The sequence below is a fragment of the Juglans microcarpa x Juglans regia genome, chromosome 4D (assembly GCF_004785595.1).
Source record: "Juglans microcarpa x Juglans regia isolate MS1-56 chromosome 4D, Jm3101_v1.0, whole genome shotgun sequence".
NCBI lineage: Eukaryota > Viridiplantae > Streptophyta > Magnoliopsida > Fagales > Juglandaceae > Juglans > Juglans microcarpa x Juglans regia.
Window position 1 is genome coordinate 24,238,604 of NC_054600.1, and position 18,380 is coordinate 24,256,983.

The 18,380-nt window shown below is 34.1% G+C and overlaps 1 protein-coding gene across 1 annotated transcript; it reads right to left on the minus strand.

Moving 5' to 3' along the window:
- Positions 1-10,249: 10,249 nt before the first annotated feature.
- Positions 10,250-11,386, minus strand: LOC121260478 (universal stress protein PHOS32). The gene is made up of 4 exons (XM_041162358.1): positions 11,039-11,386; positions 10,831-10,943; positions 10,600-10,718; positions 10,250-10,501 (listed from the first exon to the last, which is right to left on the minus strand). Exons 1-4 carry the CDS (start codon positions 11,202-11,204, stop codon positions 10,417-10,419), a joined length of 483 nt encoding a protein of 160 aa, XP_041018292.1. The 5' UTR covers positions 11,205-11,386; the 3' UTR covers positions 10,250-10,416.
- Positions 11,387-18,380: the final 6,994 nt, after the last annotated feature.

The window sequence follows — 18,380 nt, forward strand, 5'->3', positions numbered from 1 at the left end:
GATAGGTCGATCTCACTAGGTCTTGCGAATTTGCAATCGTTGCACTTCTTGTTCCAAGTGCAACCTAAGCTCTCAACATATTTACAACTCAATTGGACTAAGTTTTATCACAAAAATATGCCAACATATTATTGTTATACTGACAGGGTTGAAATGAGTCATGTCATGTTGATCTACTTATAGTTAATTATTAAACAGGTCAAAATAGGTGACCCAATAAAATTTGTTATTTAAATGAGTCTTATTATGATTTGAAAGTCTGACCTATTTAGCTTAACAGATCGTGTTTGGATTGACCTTATATAGTCAAAATTCTATGACTTGACAAGACACGAACATGAATTACCACCCCTAAAATTTCCTATAGGACGAGCATGCTCCCCAAATGCCACTACCTTCACCTTAAAGCTTTCTTTCCGTGTTTGTGTGACTCACTTATTCATTTGATAGATGGAAGATCATAGAGTGTTGGTCATGAATTGTGGTTATGGATCCTCAAGGCCCATAAACAGTCGGTTGGATTGGTTTTTATGGTTTTGGGTATATTATATATATAGTTGATGATGACATATTTTCATGGCTCTTTGAATGTTTGACGACCGTCCTTCCTGCTCGCTTCCGCTTTGTGAATAAGATTTTTTTCCTCTTCTTGGCAAAGAGGGCATTGTTCTATACGTAAAAGTTTACTACTCTGGGTTTTCTTAGCATTAGATCATGGGTCTATTGGTTCAATCAAGCTAGATTTTTGTGTGTGTATTTTAGTAGAAAAGTGAAGAGGAGAAGTGGGAAGAGTGGCATAGAGAGGAGGCCAGAAGGATGATCTTCCATTGGGTAATGAAACTAAAGAGGGAGAAGAGAATGTATCTTTCCTCTGGAAGAAAGCCAAACTAAGAACAATATATACTTTTTTTTTTTTTTTTTTAAGGCAAGATAGTTATATTGTATTAAACTAAGAATAATGATAGGGTTACTACCTTACTACTACCCATCTACTACTCTTTTTGTATTTAATTTTTTTTAATTTTTTATTCTACTTAATGATTAAGGAAGTGAGTATTAATAAAATTATATATTTTTTTAATTTTTTCTTAGTGATTAAAGATGTTAAAAAAATACGTAAAAGAAAATGATAAAAAAAATATGAAATACCCTTGAGTAGTAGATGGGTAGTAATAGGGTAATAACCATATCACTACCCTTAAACTAAACAAAGAGAATCCTTGGTAGACAAAACTACCTTAGTTACAAACATATAACAGGCGGGTCTTTCCCACTATGAAAATCCAAAAGACGTATACTAATAATGGGTATGCTTCCAAATAGACATTTTGAAGCCGCTCATTGCGCTTTATTATGCGCACATCGATTATGATCTTGATGAAAGTTTTTAATACACCAACTCTCAAAAGATAGCAGGAGTATTCTTGTGTCTCTAACTATAGGTTCGATGATCCAATCAGTAGTTTTCTCAGGATTTTCAATCAATTTAATAACAACTTCTGAATCACCACCGATAGCTAATTTCTTTATCCGGTGTGCTCTAGCTTCTTCAATTCCTATTGAATAGAGTTGTTGTTTCTCCTTGGTTGGTATTCTTGGAATTAATAAAGCTAGTTTTAACAAAAACCACCGAATCATCTGATGTTTTGCACACTACAGCTGTAGTACTGCCAGATTCCCGAACTACTACATCAAATGTTAAAACATAATGTCTTGCTTGTATAGCCTTTTCATACACAGGGTTACAAAGATGTTTATTGCCCCTTGCATTACAATGATCTCTGAAATTCTTGACGGTTCTTGTCACAAAAGTCTCAATTTTAGGAATACAAGATTCATGAACAACTTTGTTTCTAAGAAACCAGATATTGTCTATTGAAATGATGGCAAACAATTGGAACCTGTGTTTATCCAGATTTGGAATTAACAAAGCAATCAATCCAGTTAACAATGTCTCTGCTTGCAAAGAAGGAAATAACAAGGGGCCAAGGTGATTGTCTCCATAATATTCTAGAAAATGGGCATCTTAGAAATATGTAGTCTAAGTGTTTCTTCCTCAAATTCACATATGGGGCAGCAAGATTGATCATCTGTTAAGGGAATGAATCTTTTTAGCAAGGTTCTTGTTGGGAGGATATTGTTCAAGATTTTTCAGATAAACATCTTAAGTCTATCATGAGTCTTGATTTTCCACACATTCTTCCAGATTTTTTAACTGATATGTGACTAGTTGCTCTATGTGGGTATGTTAAAGGCAGCATGGGCAGATTTCACAGAGAAATTTTGAGGTGTGATTGGTCTTGATTATTCTATCCTCCCTAGAGTGGAAATCAAACTGAGCTAAAGGGATCTTGATGATCTCAATAACAGTGTTATGATTGAAAAGGATATGGAGAAGCAATTCATTCCACCTTATAGGTTCCTCTAGTGTGAGTTCAGAGACTTTAAGAGTGGGATCTTTGAAAATAGTCTCATTTTGAGGGGTGAGAGTGAAGGAGTTGAGATTGAGGATCCACGGGTCAAGCCACACTTTAGTGTTAGTACCATTATTAATCTAATGACAAACACTTCTCTTAAGAAGATCCCTTTATTTTAAAATCCCTTTCCACAAACAAGAATTTGTCACTTTTGGGGAGGTGTCAAGGAAATAATTGTTTCTGAGATACCTATTCACAAGAAGAGTTTTCCAATTTGAAGTGCTATCATTAATCATTTGCCAATTTAACTTGCAAATGAGAGCTTTTTTGAAGTTGGTTGTTAATTTAAGGCCCAGACCTCCCATAAACTTGGGTTGACAAATAGTCTTCCAAGATTTTGGTGTGAGATTATGAGTTTTATTCGATTTGAAACCCCACCAGAAATTTTTGAAAGACCTATCAATGCTTTTTGAGATGTTTTGAGGAATCCACATAGTAGACATTAAATAAGATGGAATGGTACTAGTAACAGCTCTGATCAAGGTAGTTCTACCTCTTGTTATAGTAGTTTTGCCTTCCACCCAACAAGTTTTTGACAAATTTTTTCCTGGACCTCTTGAAAAAATAATTTTTTGGATCTAGGAATGGTTAAAGGAATACCAAGGTATTTAATCCTGGAATTTGCAGTTTTGAAACCTAACAAGTCTTTTAAACCTCTTATGTCCTGTAGAGTTGTGTTTTGGCTGAATTGAATAGAACACTTTCCTGTATGCACCCTTTGTCTAGACCAGGTATTTCTCCATACAATTTTGGAAGGTTTGGGCATTTTGAACAGTGGCTTTACCGAACAAAATGAGATCATCAGCAAAGAGTAAATGTGTGAGAATTGGACCATTGTTGCTAATTTTAATACCATTAAGGGTATTATTCCTCTCTTCCTTAGCAATTAACCTAGAGAGAACCTTAGTTCCCATGATAGACATAAAAGATGACAATGAGTCACCTCGTCTAAGACCTCTAGGAGTGAATAACCCTTTTGGATTCCCATTGATTACGATAGAAAAACTGACAATGAAAACACATTCCTTTATCCAATTGATCCATATGGGATAAAATTCTAAACAGGTAAAAATTTTGAGAATAAAATATCATTCTATGTAATCAAATGCCTTCTCCATGTCTATTTTGATGTTCATTTCTCCATTTTTCTCTTTTTTCCTTTTTAAAAGATGGAAGACTTCTTGAGCCATGATGGTAGTTTCTTGGATCTCTACTAGGAACAAAAGCAATTTGGTGTGGAGAGATCAGTTTTGGGATAACAACTTTGAGTCTATTAACAAAAATATTGGAGATGGATTTGTAATAGACATTTGAAAGGCTAGTGGGTCTAAAGTGGTGAACCATACTCAGGTTGCCAGTTTTTGGAATAAGAGTAATGTGGGTGTGATTTATCTCTTTGAGCAATTTTCCATAAATGAAGAAGTTTTTAACAGTAGCACACACATCACCTTTTAAAATATTTCAAAAATGTTTAAAGAAAAGACCAGTAAACCCATCAGGGCCAGGAGCTTTGGAGTTAGGCTTTTTCCTAATGAGCTCCCAGATTTCCTCATCACTACGTATCTCACAAAGGCTTTGATTATCACTATTTAAGAGTTTTTGCGGAAAAAGATCATTTAGCTCATAAGGAATATCAGGATTAGTGGTTGTGTAAATATCCTTAAAATGGTCAATAAACCTGGTTTGAATATTAGTAGGATCAGAGGTCCATTGATTTGAGTCAATTCTCAAGCTCTCAATGTAATTCTTTTTCCTTTTCATAGTGGCAGTCATGTGGAAGAACTTTGTGTCGAGATCCATTGTAGTGAGCCATTGGATTCTGGATTTTTGGCGCCAAAGAATCTCTTCCCTTTTCAAGGATTCATTCAGTTTTCCTTTAAGCTTTTCTCCCAAGAGATTTGAATGAGAAGTAGGAGTATTGGATTGGATGAGGTTGAGGGAGTTGGTCATACTTATTATAGAAGTTTGAATATGACCAAAGCAGTTTTTGTTCCAAAACTTTAGAGCCTTTTTTACCTCTCTTAGTTTTTTTGTGAGAACGAAATTGGGGTTACCTTGAAAGTTAATGTTCCAAGCTTTTTGAATAACCAAATGGCTTGTAGGATCCCTTATCCAAAACTCTTCAAACTTGAAGCTGATGTATTTTTCTTACTGCCCATAGTGTATAAGAGGATGGGGCATGATCAGAGGCATATAAAGAAAGTTTCTTGACAGTGGCATTAGGAAAAAGGAGTGACTAGGTATGATTTGCTATTCTCTATCTAATTTCTCTCTGATGTGATTCAGACCATGCCTATTATTAAACCAAGTAAAGATAGAACTAGAGAAATCTATATCTACCATCCCATTCTCATTCATAAATTTTTTGAGTCCACTAGGAGAATAGATAGTTGCATAAGGTTTTTCTCCAAACTTTTCATTTTGACCAAGAATGTCATTGAAGTTACCTACCCCAGCTACAGGTCCGGCAAAGTTATTGATAATGTTATGCCTATTGTCCCAAAATTTCCTTTTCCTATTGTATTGAGCAGGGCAATAAACAAAACTAATCAATCAAGGGTGGTGTGAAGGATTCGAATATACCATGCAAGCTATTATATTAACATCTAAGTAGATCAACTCAACATCCATATCATCTTTCCACCAAAGCAAAAAGCTACCCTATTTACCTATTGGTGGCATATTTACATACTTAGTTAAAACCAAGTCTATTTACAATATGTAAAGTATTAAGATCATCCAAAAGTGTCTCCGATAAGAAGATTGCATCAGGTTGGTGGTGCCTGATGTTTTCCCTCAAATTTCTGACTGCACGAGGTCGGACAATCTCTCTATAGTTCCAATATATTACCTTCATTGCTAATATGGTGGCAATTTTTTCCCTGCCAAAATAGCTTGAATATCACTTGAAATAAATTGAATGGTTTTTGGTTGAGAATTATTACCAGGGTTTGGGATGACAAAATTCGAACAATATATACCCTCTTAAAGATATTTGTGGATTTTTGAAGTTATTGTGACGCCCCAACTCCTACGTACAAAAACACGAGAATCGTGACGTCAGGATGATGACAACACGGGTCACGCATCCCAACGAAATGTGCTCAAGTGTGTGCAACATGCAAAAGTGCACAATAAAAAATCGCAGCGGATAATATAAATAAGTCATCTAAGTACCATAAGTTTAAATACAAATATTCAAAATAATAGTCGTTAAAAAGTTATACAGTCATCCTAAAATATATTACAAAGGCAAATACATAATAATTGATAAAACAAATCTCGATATACGGAAGCAATCCCAGATCACTCCTCCAACGAAGCCAAGCATAAGACTCGTCATCCACATATGCATCAAAATCTGCGATTCCATAAAATGATACCACAGGTAAGTAATAATCCAAATAACTCTCGGGATAAAAACACATTAATGTAACTAACGAACAAATCTCAAACCTCATTTTCTCCGAAAATGATTATTTTCCAACACACGCCAAAATCCCAATTCGACCGAAAAATAATCCGTCATTTTTCCAGAAAATTATTCACACAAAAATCAACCATTTATCAGACACTGTAGGCGGGAATCGCAGGCGGGACTATACCATCATCCCTGCTTACCACCATCCCTACCGCGTGCACCGTAAGCGGGAATCACAGGCGGGACATAACTACCATCCCTGCTTACCACCATCCCTACCGCGTGCACCGTAGGCGGGAATCACAGGCGGGACTCTACCACCATCCCTACAGTTCATTTTCACACAATGAATACTTATCAGAGCACTGTAGGCGGGAATCACAGGCGAGACTATACCACCATCCTTACCTCGTGCACCATAGGCGGGAATCACAGGCAGGTCACAACCACCATCTCTGCTTACTACCATCCCTACCACGTGCACCGTAGGCGAGAATCACAGGCAGGACTCTACCACCATCCCTGCTTACCACCATCCCTACAGTCTCTTTTCCTTTTTCTCAAACCAGTCAATCCAATCATTTCAAACATACTCAAATCATTTTACATGAAAATCTAATTTTCAAATAAATACATGAAAATCCAGTTTTCAATAAACACATGAACATGAATGTATGTACACGAAAATCCAGTTTCATTTACAAACATGATCATATGTGCAATATGCCATGTATATGAACAACGCCATAACAACAACAACAAACAATGCAAACCAAACACACAACCACTCCGTCCACAATCCATCTGACTCCCGAACTCCTCGGACTCAGTCCGACATAACCAACCAGTTCACAGATAAAATGAGTTAGTGCAAAAATACATTTAAATCACGAAAGCTCTTTGGAAAAATACTTACAGCGCTATATTATAATTTCTGAAGGATCACAGAGCTGCAAGAAGTGGCAACATAGCTGCAGAACAGTGCAAAATGCACTGTGGCCTTGGGTCTCAAAAACTCACTTTTGAACGGGGACAAACCAAGACTCGAAATTGATAGGGTAGGGCTTAGATGTGTCGGTGAAGCTAATGGTGGTGGTGGTTTACTGTGGGTGGCGGCGTAGGAGGCGGTTTAAGGCAAAAAATGCTCAAAACGAAAATGTTGATGGATGTGCTTCACCGGTGACGGATCGGGGCTAAGGATGGATGCATTGGGTTACTAGGAGGTCGAGGATGAAGTGGTGAAGAAATGGTGGCCGGAGGTGGCGCGACGGTGGCGCTGGAACTCAAAGGGTGCCGTGGCTTTGAGGAGCTCGTGGAAGCTAACGGCGGCGTGAGGGAGGCTAAAAATGGAGGGTGGTGGTCGCCGGAAGGAGGGGCAGCTGAAGGGCTGGGTGGTGCCAGCCATGGTGGCACGGCTGGGCTGGGAGAAGGCGACGCAGATGCGGGGAGGAGAGGGGAAAGCCGCGCGGGAGAGAGGCAAAAAAAAAAAAGAAAATGGAGAGAGAAAAAAGAAAGAAGAAAAGAAAATGGAGGAAAAAGAAAAGCGAGGGAAAGAAATGAGGTTCAATCCTCACATCTTGGGTCATAAAAATGATCCAATGAAAAATATTTTAAAACAACAAGTCAATTAAAATAATTTAAACGTAATGATAAAATGAAAATAAAATAATTAAATCCAACAATCAATTAATTTAAACAAAAATAAGGAACAATTTAAAAGCATAACAATAATTAATATTAAAGAAACATATCAAATTTAATTTTCACAAATTAAAAATCATAAAAATAAACCCACTAAAAATTCAACAATTTTAAAATAAGAGAATAAATTTTAAATTATTAAAAATAATCTTTCAATAAAAATACACTAAAATACGGGGTGTTACAGTTATATTGTTTGATAGGAAATGATAGAATATATAATATAATATAAAAGAAGATGGAGAAAAGAGAAAGTGGAAAAGAGGCTTTGATGGGTACATCTTTACTTTCGCAATTGTGATTGAATACAAGGTATACATCCCTATTTGTAGAAAAATTACATTAAGATAAGATAAGGTAAACATTATGAAAATCAAATAAAAATAATATCAAATCAAAGTGATTTGATAATTATGAAAATCAAATCAACATGATATCAAATTAAATTATTGATTTGAATTATCTTCAACATTCCCCTTCAAACTCAAGGTGGAAAACTTTGGAATCTTGAAAGTTTTCCACCTTGAGTTTGAAATTTGAAAGTAGCCTTCATATTCATTAATTAATCGTCGATAAGATGATAATGTTGATGATGATGTGGCTGGCAACTGGACCATCAAATTTGGAGATGTGGCCAATAATGGGCTATATATGGCCTTGGTCAACTATTGGACCAAAATCAAAAGGCTAAAATTGGATCTGGAGCTTCAAACAATGCTCATAACAGATCAAAATCCAATAAAAAATGTCTCACAGCTAGCAGAAATATTCCAAATGCATTAATCTGAGACGATACATAATTGAATGGCGATAAAAATTTTGTGAGAAGCAAACCTAGCGGAAGAATAAATATTCCACATGATCAAGCCTAGCAAGCCAATGACTCTAATACCATGATAGAAAATATAATATAATATAAAAGATAGGAAGAGATAGATTTTATTATTTATTTTATATTTTAACAGGAAACAACCAAAGATTAATTGACAAAGAAAGTTGTATAAAGAACTACTTTATGTACTCATGATGCATCAAATTGCCCCCTTAGAGGCTTGCAAGAAGATCATGTTTAGGGGTGTGCATCTAAACCAGATTTTTTTCTAGCCCGGTCTGAAATCTAGAAATTTGGATGAATTCGGACAGTTATTTGCCCGGATTGGACTCGTCCAAACCCGATCACAGATCCGGTAATTTGTAACCGGGTGTTTTTTTTAAAAAAAAAAAAAAAACAGAATTTTTGTATCAAAACTTCTAATCTTTTTAGTTATTAATGAAAACAGGAGAGGCTTGTAGATGGGAATTGTTTCAATATAGAGGAAAGCTTTGGGAGGACATGAAGATTCGTTCAACATTTCTGAAGCCAATGAAGACATGGGCTCATTGGATTGATCACAACGTAGATAAGAGCAGTACAAAGGTATTTTTTCAAGGCCTAACAGCACTACACTATACTAAAGAGTGGTGTTACAATCGAAACAACCCATTAAAGATGAGTCCTTTCAATTTCTCAATCCAATTGGAGACGTTGTTGAGAGTGTAATTGGACACACGAGGACACCAGTAACTACTAGAATGTCACAAAACTAACTCAGTATCAAATAGATGCACATACATCTATTTATACAATAAGGCGAGAGCTGCTAACACCAAAGCAACGAAGAAAACAACATTCCTATGCTGATTGCAGTCACTGGTGCTTGGCCGGAGTGCCGAATACATGGAACATTCTACTGTACGCATCCATGGTCATGGACGACTCTACTGATTGCAGGAAAAAAAAGTTAAAACCGGATACCCGCCCGGGTTGATCTGTATCCAGATGCACAATCTTAACCATGTTAATTGCCAGTATGAAATACCCATTGTGAAGTTTGGGAACTGTTACGCTTCAGTCTACAAAATTCAGCAGATTTCACCGATAGTAGGGTCCATGGCCCTTCATAGCTTGTTTCGTAAATTCTATTTTATAGTTTATTTTTTACTGTTTAGTTGAACTTGTAGTATAGTCGATAATGGGCTTGAGCCTGAGAGCAATCTTCATTTCAATTGTTTCATTGTGATGTTATTAGTCTGGCCCCATATGACAACCTTCTAACAATTCATACTATATGTACTGAGCTCTAGGAATAATAATCTAGAACGTTTTTTCAAAGAACTCTCCGAGCAAATCAGAATTTCACTGTTTTAATTTGTTAGGTGTTACAGGAACCAACTGATCTCTGGCAGTATCACTGGTTTGTTTCAGAGGTGGAACTTTTGGAATTTAAAGTTGGGTAATTCATCTACCTTCCACTCATTCAGATGTGCTGTGATTAGCAGCATTTCTCTGTTGTCATTACTTTTTCAGAACACTGGCGCTGAAAGTCGAAGTTTAGTTCCAAAAGAAAGGCCAGAAGAGGACTATGTGCAACTACTGGCAGGCTATCAGCTGCCGAATTCTGTCATAATGACATGAGAAATGCTATTTTTCAACTCGAATTTTGTCATTTTCAATCAGATATTTTAAGTTGATATTTTGTTTAAATAATCGACCTATTTAACTCTGAAAAGTAGCATTGGTTTATATGTCGCTCTCCAATGTCGGTCCTCTGTTCTCTCTCTCTCCGATTATCATCAGCTTAGAAAATAAAAAAAGAGCATACAACTATGGTTGTAGAAAGCTACGATCCTTAACATTATTTCTTCTTCTTACATCAGACATATGTGTACAGTACTTAATCCTTACTCCTACTCCACCGTTTCTCTAAAATCATCAACCCAAGTCTCAGTGGTGAATGCTGTGTCATAATTTCAAGGAAATGAGATCGAAGAAGAAACTCATTTATCATCTGGATGCTTCACGATCACCACGGGACACTTGGCATGCTTGGCGCAGTAGTCGCTCACACTCCCAAGCAGAGCCCTGCAAATATCGAACAAAGGATCAATCATTTCTGGGTAAAATTAAAACCACTCAATCAATCCAAGACAATAATACTTGGATGTGTATTCTGTAGATACCTCTTAAAGAAACCATATCCATGGCTTCCCATTACTAAGGTATCAGCTCCAAGTTTCTTCACAGTACTGCATATCACATCCTTGGCATCCCCACTTCCAGTTATTCTCTCCACGTTCGGCTGCAAAAACACCCAATATTCAATGGAATTATTAGAATAGAAATTAAACAATTTAACATTATGGTGCTGAATTCTAAAGCCAAAACATTATTTAAAAGGAAAAGAGGCATACGTTGTCGGTGCCGAAGTTCCTGATGACAGCTTCAGCTCTTGCCATCACTGAATTCACCAAATCACTGCCGTACTTTTCCAAGGCTGAAACCGCGTCATGGGCAAACATATATCCTGTGAAATCAAGCAAATCCTCCAAACCTTAAGAAAGGAACTAAAAATCAATCAGTAAAAGAAAATTAGGATATGAGAAGCAATTGAAATTAAACCTGCAGCATCTAGGGCGTAGACAGTAGGTGGTGGTTTGACATAGAGAAGTACGAGGGTGCTCTTGTTATTATGAGGAACGAGGTTTTCGAGACACCATGATAACGCGTACATGCTCTCCTCGCTCTCGTCCACTGCCACCACAATTTTCTGCTCTTCTTTCTTCATCTTTGCTCCTGATTCCTTTCCTGAGATCTAAACAAAAGTGTTTGTTTTAGTCTGAATTCTCGGATATATGGTTCTTCAGAAAGATCAATCTGAGCCTTGAAATGTTGATAACCAAGGGAAAAGGAATCAACATTTATAGGCGAAGTCGCCCGTGGGTTTCGGAGCTTCCCGTTTTGAGTTTCCGTTGGATCTCCAGATTGATTTTACATTGGATTGAAAATATGAGAAAAGATAAAAGAAAATTGTTAATCTGACCGAAAGTTGGTACCAATGGTTTCCCGACAATTTTTTCTTTTCCTTTTTCTTTTTTTTTTATTCTTTTTTTTTTTAACTTAGTAATAGAAAAGTATTTTTTAATAATGTTATGAGTTTTTTTAAAAATGTTTGAGGCTCTAAAAAAATGAATGAAAAAAATTAAAAATTTTACTTTTAATGGAGTGGCATGATTGTATTGATGGATTGAAAATGAGTTGTAATATAGTTATAAAAAAATTATAAATATATCATTATCCTTGTATCATTGTTCTAAAAATATTAGTCGCACCATTTGGAAACTGAAATAGTACTTTGGTCAAATGTTATTAAGGTTGTATTTGGTAAGTGACACTACTTTACTATTATTCACTGCTATTCATAAATAATTTATTATTTTTTTTTATTATTATTTACTAAATCATCTAAAATCATCTTTAACATCCAAACATAACTTAAAATAAATGACATGGCTACCTAAAACTTATTCAACTTTTAGGTATAACATATAATTAGAATAATTAAATAAATTATGATTTTTCAGAATTTAAATTTTGAATATGCACTTAAAAAAAATATTAAATATTAACCCAAAAGTCGTACCCAGTCCCTTTCTGATGGATCTTTGTGGTCAACATCTTGCTGAGCAAAGCTTAGCAACTGGTAGACCAATTATCTAACCAGCCAAAATCTACCAATGCTGTTGCATTCATAAGCTCATCCAATAATTCACTAGCTGGCGCATTTGCACGATTAATAAGCACACCCAATAATTCACCAACTGGTGCATGCATGTCACTTTCTCTGCCCCACCCCCCCCCCCCCCATAAGATATTTAAGATGGATTGAATTATTGGCATACTTCTTCTGAATCTACCTTTCAATCCTGGAAAAAGTGCAACTTCCTTTAACAGATCCAGAATTTAGGTACTGCCGGTTTGGATCACGGGGCTGCCAGTGTTTTTTATTCAGGCTGTGTTTGGATGTTAAGAATATCTAAGATGATCTGTAAATATTAATGAGAATATTAATAAACTAATAGTAAATAATTTGTAAGTAGTAATGAAATAGTTTGAGATTACTTGAGAATAATTGTGTTCCGAGACAGACCTCTATGTAAAGTGTAGGACAAAATCCCCCACAAATTGGACCATATAAAGTGTATGTAATGTTTGAGTCTTGACACGCAAACAGCTGAAATAGTGCGATGTACAGGTAGTAATGTAGTGCAACTTGCCTGGAAGGAGTGGTCATTGTCCATGCATGGAGCCCCATTTACGTACCTGATCTATAATCCGTTTAATGAGTGGTTTTGAAACCACGCCACAGCTTAAACTAACTTGCTTCAGAGGAAAGAAAGAGGAGTTGAAGGAAAGGAAAGGGAAGTGTTGGGATTTTGAGATGTTGTCTTCTTTGGTAGTGGAGGAACTTGACATTCTACCAATTAAAAGGGGGAAAGCAAATGTTTTAACGACAAAGAAACTCAACTAAATTCTTTTGATTTAGGTCCTATTTGGATACTGAAACGGTTTCATTTCATTTCTAATTTTTTACACAAAATATAATAAATAATATTTCAATTTTTTTAAATCTCAAAATAATAATAATATTAAAAAATAATATTCTAACAATATTTTATTTAACTTTTATCTAAAATCATCTTATCTCATATTACGGGCCCTTAATGGAGATCCTAAAAATGAAATCACTTTTAAACGAAAAAAAGACAACTTGGATGAACCCTTGTTAAGGTTAAGATAATCGGAAAAAACAAGTTTTATTTTTCCTTGAAAAGAAATTATCGATCAGTAGTACACTCATCGGGCTGGGCCCATACTCTCGGAGCCTCTGAGAGAAACTGCATAATGATGGGCTTTCTGAATAGCCCTAAACCAAATGGTCTTTACCTTCAGCATAAGGCTCTATTTTTCTTCTTTATTTATTTCTTCTTCTTCTTTGTTGGTATAAAATCAAATTCGTATGCCTACAGAAGGTTAGTATACCATACATGAACTTTGAAGCAAAGCCCGCCTTCAACTACCCGCTGTTCCTGATCAGGTAGGCAGGTGGTTAACTTGTACAATAGTGCACTCATTTTTTTTAGGGGGTTTGGTTGTACATTTAGAGAACATTTATATCTTTAATGAGTTATTCTATTCGAGTCGAGGTGTAGAGCATACTTAGTAAAGTATTTACGTAATATAATTTGTTTTGAAAGATAAATTTTAAAATTTATATATTACAAATTAAATTTTACCATTTAAATAATGTAGATGGTATGTTTTACACACCGAATTGAGAATAAAATAACTTATATTTAAGAGAAATGCTACTATACTGTTTCAGTTATATCACTCATTCTACCCTCATTGACGTAGCCTCATCATGTAGTGTCGCGTGGCTTATTAAAGAAAATTAAAAATACAAACATAAAAGGGATAGATGGAACTTAGAGTTTCAGTTTTCTTCTTTTTGTGTTTTCAAACCTCATTTTATTTTAAATATACTTTTTTAATAAGTTACGCAATACCACTATCAATAAGACAAAGTAAGCGGTATAGTTAGAGTGACATAGTAGCAATGCTCTCTATTTAATGTTGCAATATTAAATTTAGAATAATTCTATTTAGCATCTCACACACTTCACACTACACATGTTTTAATTTTCTTTTTCATCTTTTAATTTAAGAGGGATGATGAGTAGCCTCCTCTTAAATTTATAATTTCTAAGACCCAGATTTTAGTACATGTTAAATGAAGATCCAACCCAGCCTCCATTGAAAAGGGTGTTCGGTGCCTAAACTGTGTAGAGGGGTGGATAAATCCCAAATCCCTACACAGGCTTTATCTTTTTTTTAGGCTGTGAAAACTTAATAAAAATTTAGCAGACGTACCAAAACTAATAGGAAAATGATAGAGCCAACGAGAGTTGGTCCCAGCATGGGTCCGGACACTTTTTTCGCATTATTTATTTAGTGATTAATAATGTATTTTTAATGATATTGTAAATTTTTTTAAAAAAATATCTAAATATATTAAAAAAAACTGAGAAAAAAAAGGGATTTAACCTTCTCGCAACCTATCATCGGGCTACACTCTCAGTGGGGTAGCACTACTTAAACAAATATCTCAAATTTGTAAAATTAAAAAGAAAAAAAAAATTCTTAAATTCCAAAAGTGAAAAGGCACATGTTTTTTTTTTTTTTTTTTCCCAAAATTTCATTTTTCTAAAGCAAGGAATAATGCACTCTATATGCACAATAGAGATGCGTCTTTCTCATGTTTATTTATGAATACCCTTTGGGAAGTAGGAAGAATAGTCTTGGCTCAAGATCCACTTAATTGTTTTTTAGCAAAATGTGTAGAGTGGAAGAGATTAGAGATTGGTACTCTTTTAAACAAAAGAGTGTACAGAATGGGATTGATGTGGTAAAATCACATTCACTCCCTCAAAAGAGACTTGTTGCATAGTCTAATCCTAGTCCCACCCTAGTGATACAAAGTTGATAGTAACACGTTATTGGCAAAATTCCCACATCCAATAGCATCATGCCCACTGCCCAGCATCACGTTCATGAAGACTTGAACCCATTTACTTCTAATCTCCTAAGCCACTTGGGAGTGAACCTTCATTTTCAAGGAATTAAAGACCCCTTTTATGATGGCTCAAGATTTCAACTCAATAAAGAGTTTGTTTGAGAGAGATTACAGCACAAATAAGCAGAGTTTAAGAGTGTGTTTGGATGTTGAAGTGAATTAAGTTGAGATGATAAAATATTATTATTATTTTTAGATTTGAAAAAATTGAATTGTTTATTATATTTTGTGTTGAAATTTGAAAAAATTGTAATGATAAGTTGAGAGGAGTTAAAGACCCAAACTAAGCCAACCTATCATGTTTGAAAAAATGTTGATGTTCCTTAAAGCCAAGGCCTACAACAACTTTAGCAAGGTTAATAGGCCAATGAATGATTCCCAACTGCCTAACTACTTGAAATTTGCAAGGTATCAACCCAATCAAAATCCAAAATTATTTCTCAAATTTGTGCCAACTAAATCATTCACCTCAAAACCACCCCAAGGGTAGTTTCCAAAAAGTGATTTGTTCCTAAAGATGACTCATATTTGCTTAGAAAACTTTACCTAATTGTGAGATTCTATCGTGACCACCATAATTTCTTACATTTTCTTCTCTCTTTTTTTGGTTTGGTAATCAATCTCAAGCGATTAATTGGAAAGGGTTAGATTGATAGAGATCAATGTTACTTTTGGGGGCAACCATGTTAATTATAGCTTAAAGGCTTCAGTGTTATTGAGCAACACTTGGAAGTGTAAGGGTAGTGTCTGACGCTCTGTTTGTATTCAGAAAGTGTTTCATTTCATGTCATCTCATTATTATAATTTTTTTAAATTTTCAAACAAAATATAATAAATAATTCAACTTTTTTAAATTTTAAAAATAATAATAATATTAAAAAATAATATTTTTTTCAACTTCATATTTCATCTAAAATCATCTCATTTTATCTCTAAATCGACTTAATTTGGTGACGTAAACGCCAATGTCCCCACAGGCAACAACAACTTGCTTTAAAACGTTCAAACAAAGGATTCGAATCCAATCCCTTTATTGTTGCTATTTGTGAGCGTTAACGGCAGGATTCCACGCTATTAGATAAGACCAAGAAGGATAATCACGAATGTCTGGTCAGCAGCCCATCTTCCAAAAATATTTTTTGAAATAATTTTAATTATAAAATACAATAAAAGAAAACCAATCACAGCCTACATATACTACTTTTTCGGTCACCGCGTGGCCGTGGCTTTCTTTTATCCCAAAAGTGGGCCTCAGATATTTGAATTTTGGGCTGTTCAGATGATCGGAACCGTTAGACTGTCGATCGAAGGGTCCAGATTCAAACTCCGAAAGGAGAATTTTGAATTGGACACGGAGGGACAGGAAGGGTACAAAATTAAAAAAAAAAAAAGAAAAAGTGTAAACTCGATTTGTTTTCGTGAATGTGATAATATTCTGCGTTGCCGAGAAAAAACAAATAAAGTAATGATATTCTGTTAATATTCTAAGACAACATTGCCCCTCTATCTTTAATATATTATGCATAAGGACAGCTTTTTATTTTACGTTCACACAAATATTTTTCTAATTAAAAATAAATTGAACGTAGTATGAAAAAAAACTAATTTTCTTCTATTTTATGGAAATTAATTTTACAGAAGATTCCTTAAAATACTAGTTATTTATTTTGATATTAAATGGTTATGACTTTATCACATTAACATTTTTTCATTTTTTGTAATCTTTAATTATTTTATTTTTTATATGATTTATTTTAGAGTAATTCTACATACATACAAATTTTACTTATGATAATATTGTACGTACTAAGTAGCAGTCCCAATTTTATCAAGAGTAGTGCTATATGTATTTATAATTTTACTTTTAAAAAACTTACAAGGACTCATTTTGTTAGTTTCAGTTTGAGATTCAAGTTTTGAATTTTAAATTTTATAATTTACAGCCTATCAATAATTGACACATGGAGGAGCAAGTTTTTTTGAAATTTTTTCTTAAGTGTAGTTAGCATTTTTCTTTTATCAACATTTTCTTTTTTAACTTGAATTTCAAATTTTAAATTTTGAAATTCTCACAATTTTTAGGAGCTGACACATCAACGTGTATGGTTATGTAAGTAAAATTGTAAGTATAGAAAATATTTTTTCTGATTTTATCTTATGGGTTTCTAAACTTGAATCAATTAATTTTAAAACAATGGTTGTTATTTCAAAAAATATAATGTGGGGGTTATTATGTAAGATTTAAAAGAGTCATGATGATGAAAAACAATATAGAGTACTTATCTTTTATAGGTTGTGATATGACATGATTTAGATAACATGGTGAGGTTAGTTGTAGCTTTGGTTACTTCCAATCGGTAAATAAAGTTCACTTCAAAAGAAATTTCCAACATAGACAAGGGCAGTCCTATATGACATAGGCAGGGGAAGTCTTAAATGGACCACAGACTTTAATTTCTTTCATTAATCAATGAAAATATATCCTTTTACCATATGGTTTCATTTCAAATAAAAATAATAGGAACTTGGAGAAGCAAATACAGTTATCTAATACCATAATATATATTGGTATCAGTTTCACTTAGAATAAAAAATGTTTTAAAAAAAAATACAATACCTCAATTTTATTAATTACCTTCACTTGTGACAGAAGAACTGAGAATAAAAATTACTAGAACTTAAAATATGTGAATATAATTATGGAACAATACAATATTAACAAATCTCAAAGATATTATAAATTTCTTCAAAAAAAAATTCTAAAACTGGTTCCGATTTTACCAAATTCAACCTATGATTTAAAAAAGTATAATAAATTAAGAAAAACAAAATTCCTTTTTATAAGATTACATAAATATTTTATTAAAGAGCTATTGAGATTTGTAAAAGCCTATATCCCTTACTTTATAGAAACTCTTTTATAAAAGTTACTTTTAAATAAATTATTATTTAATAAGATATTAAAGAATAAAATATGTTAGTTATAGTATGGGAGCATGCAAAATTACATTACACGTACGAAGACTCGGAATCATCATCGAAGATTGTTTGACCCTTGATATAAGTTGAGGCCTTATTTGACCAACCTGGCCTTATTTGTTACGCCAATGACTTTACTTTCATAAGGCCTATTTTCTTGAAAACGCGTCTTTTCTCGACAAGTCCAAGCCTGACAATTAATTATTTTAATATTCAATAAATATAAATTAATAAATCCAAGTGAATATTCATACACAAGACAATACCCATTTTGATTTTGAAAAATGCAAGGGCAGTTTTGTAACTCGACGTTCCCTTTCTCTTTTATTTATTTAAAGAGGGAGGGAG

Coding starts and splice junctions, on each gene's coding strand:
- LOC121260478 (XM_041162358.1), bottom strand. CDS start 11,204: ATGAAGAAAGAAGAGCAGAAAATTGTGGTGGCAGTGGACGAGAGCGAG. Junction 10,944..11,038: donor CTACGCCCTAGATGCTGCAG/GTTTAATTTCAA, acceptor TTGATTTCACAG/GATATATGTTTGCCCATGAC. Junction 10,719..10,830: donor GGAACTTCGGCACCGACAAC/GTATGCCTCTTT, acceptor GTGTTTTTGCAG/CCGAACGTGGAGAGAATAAC.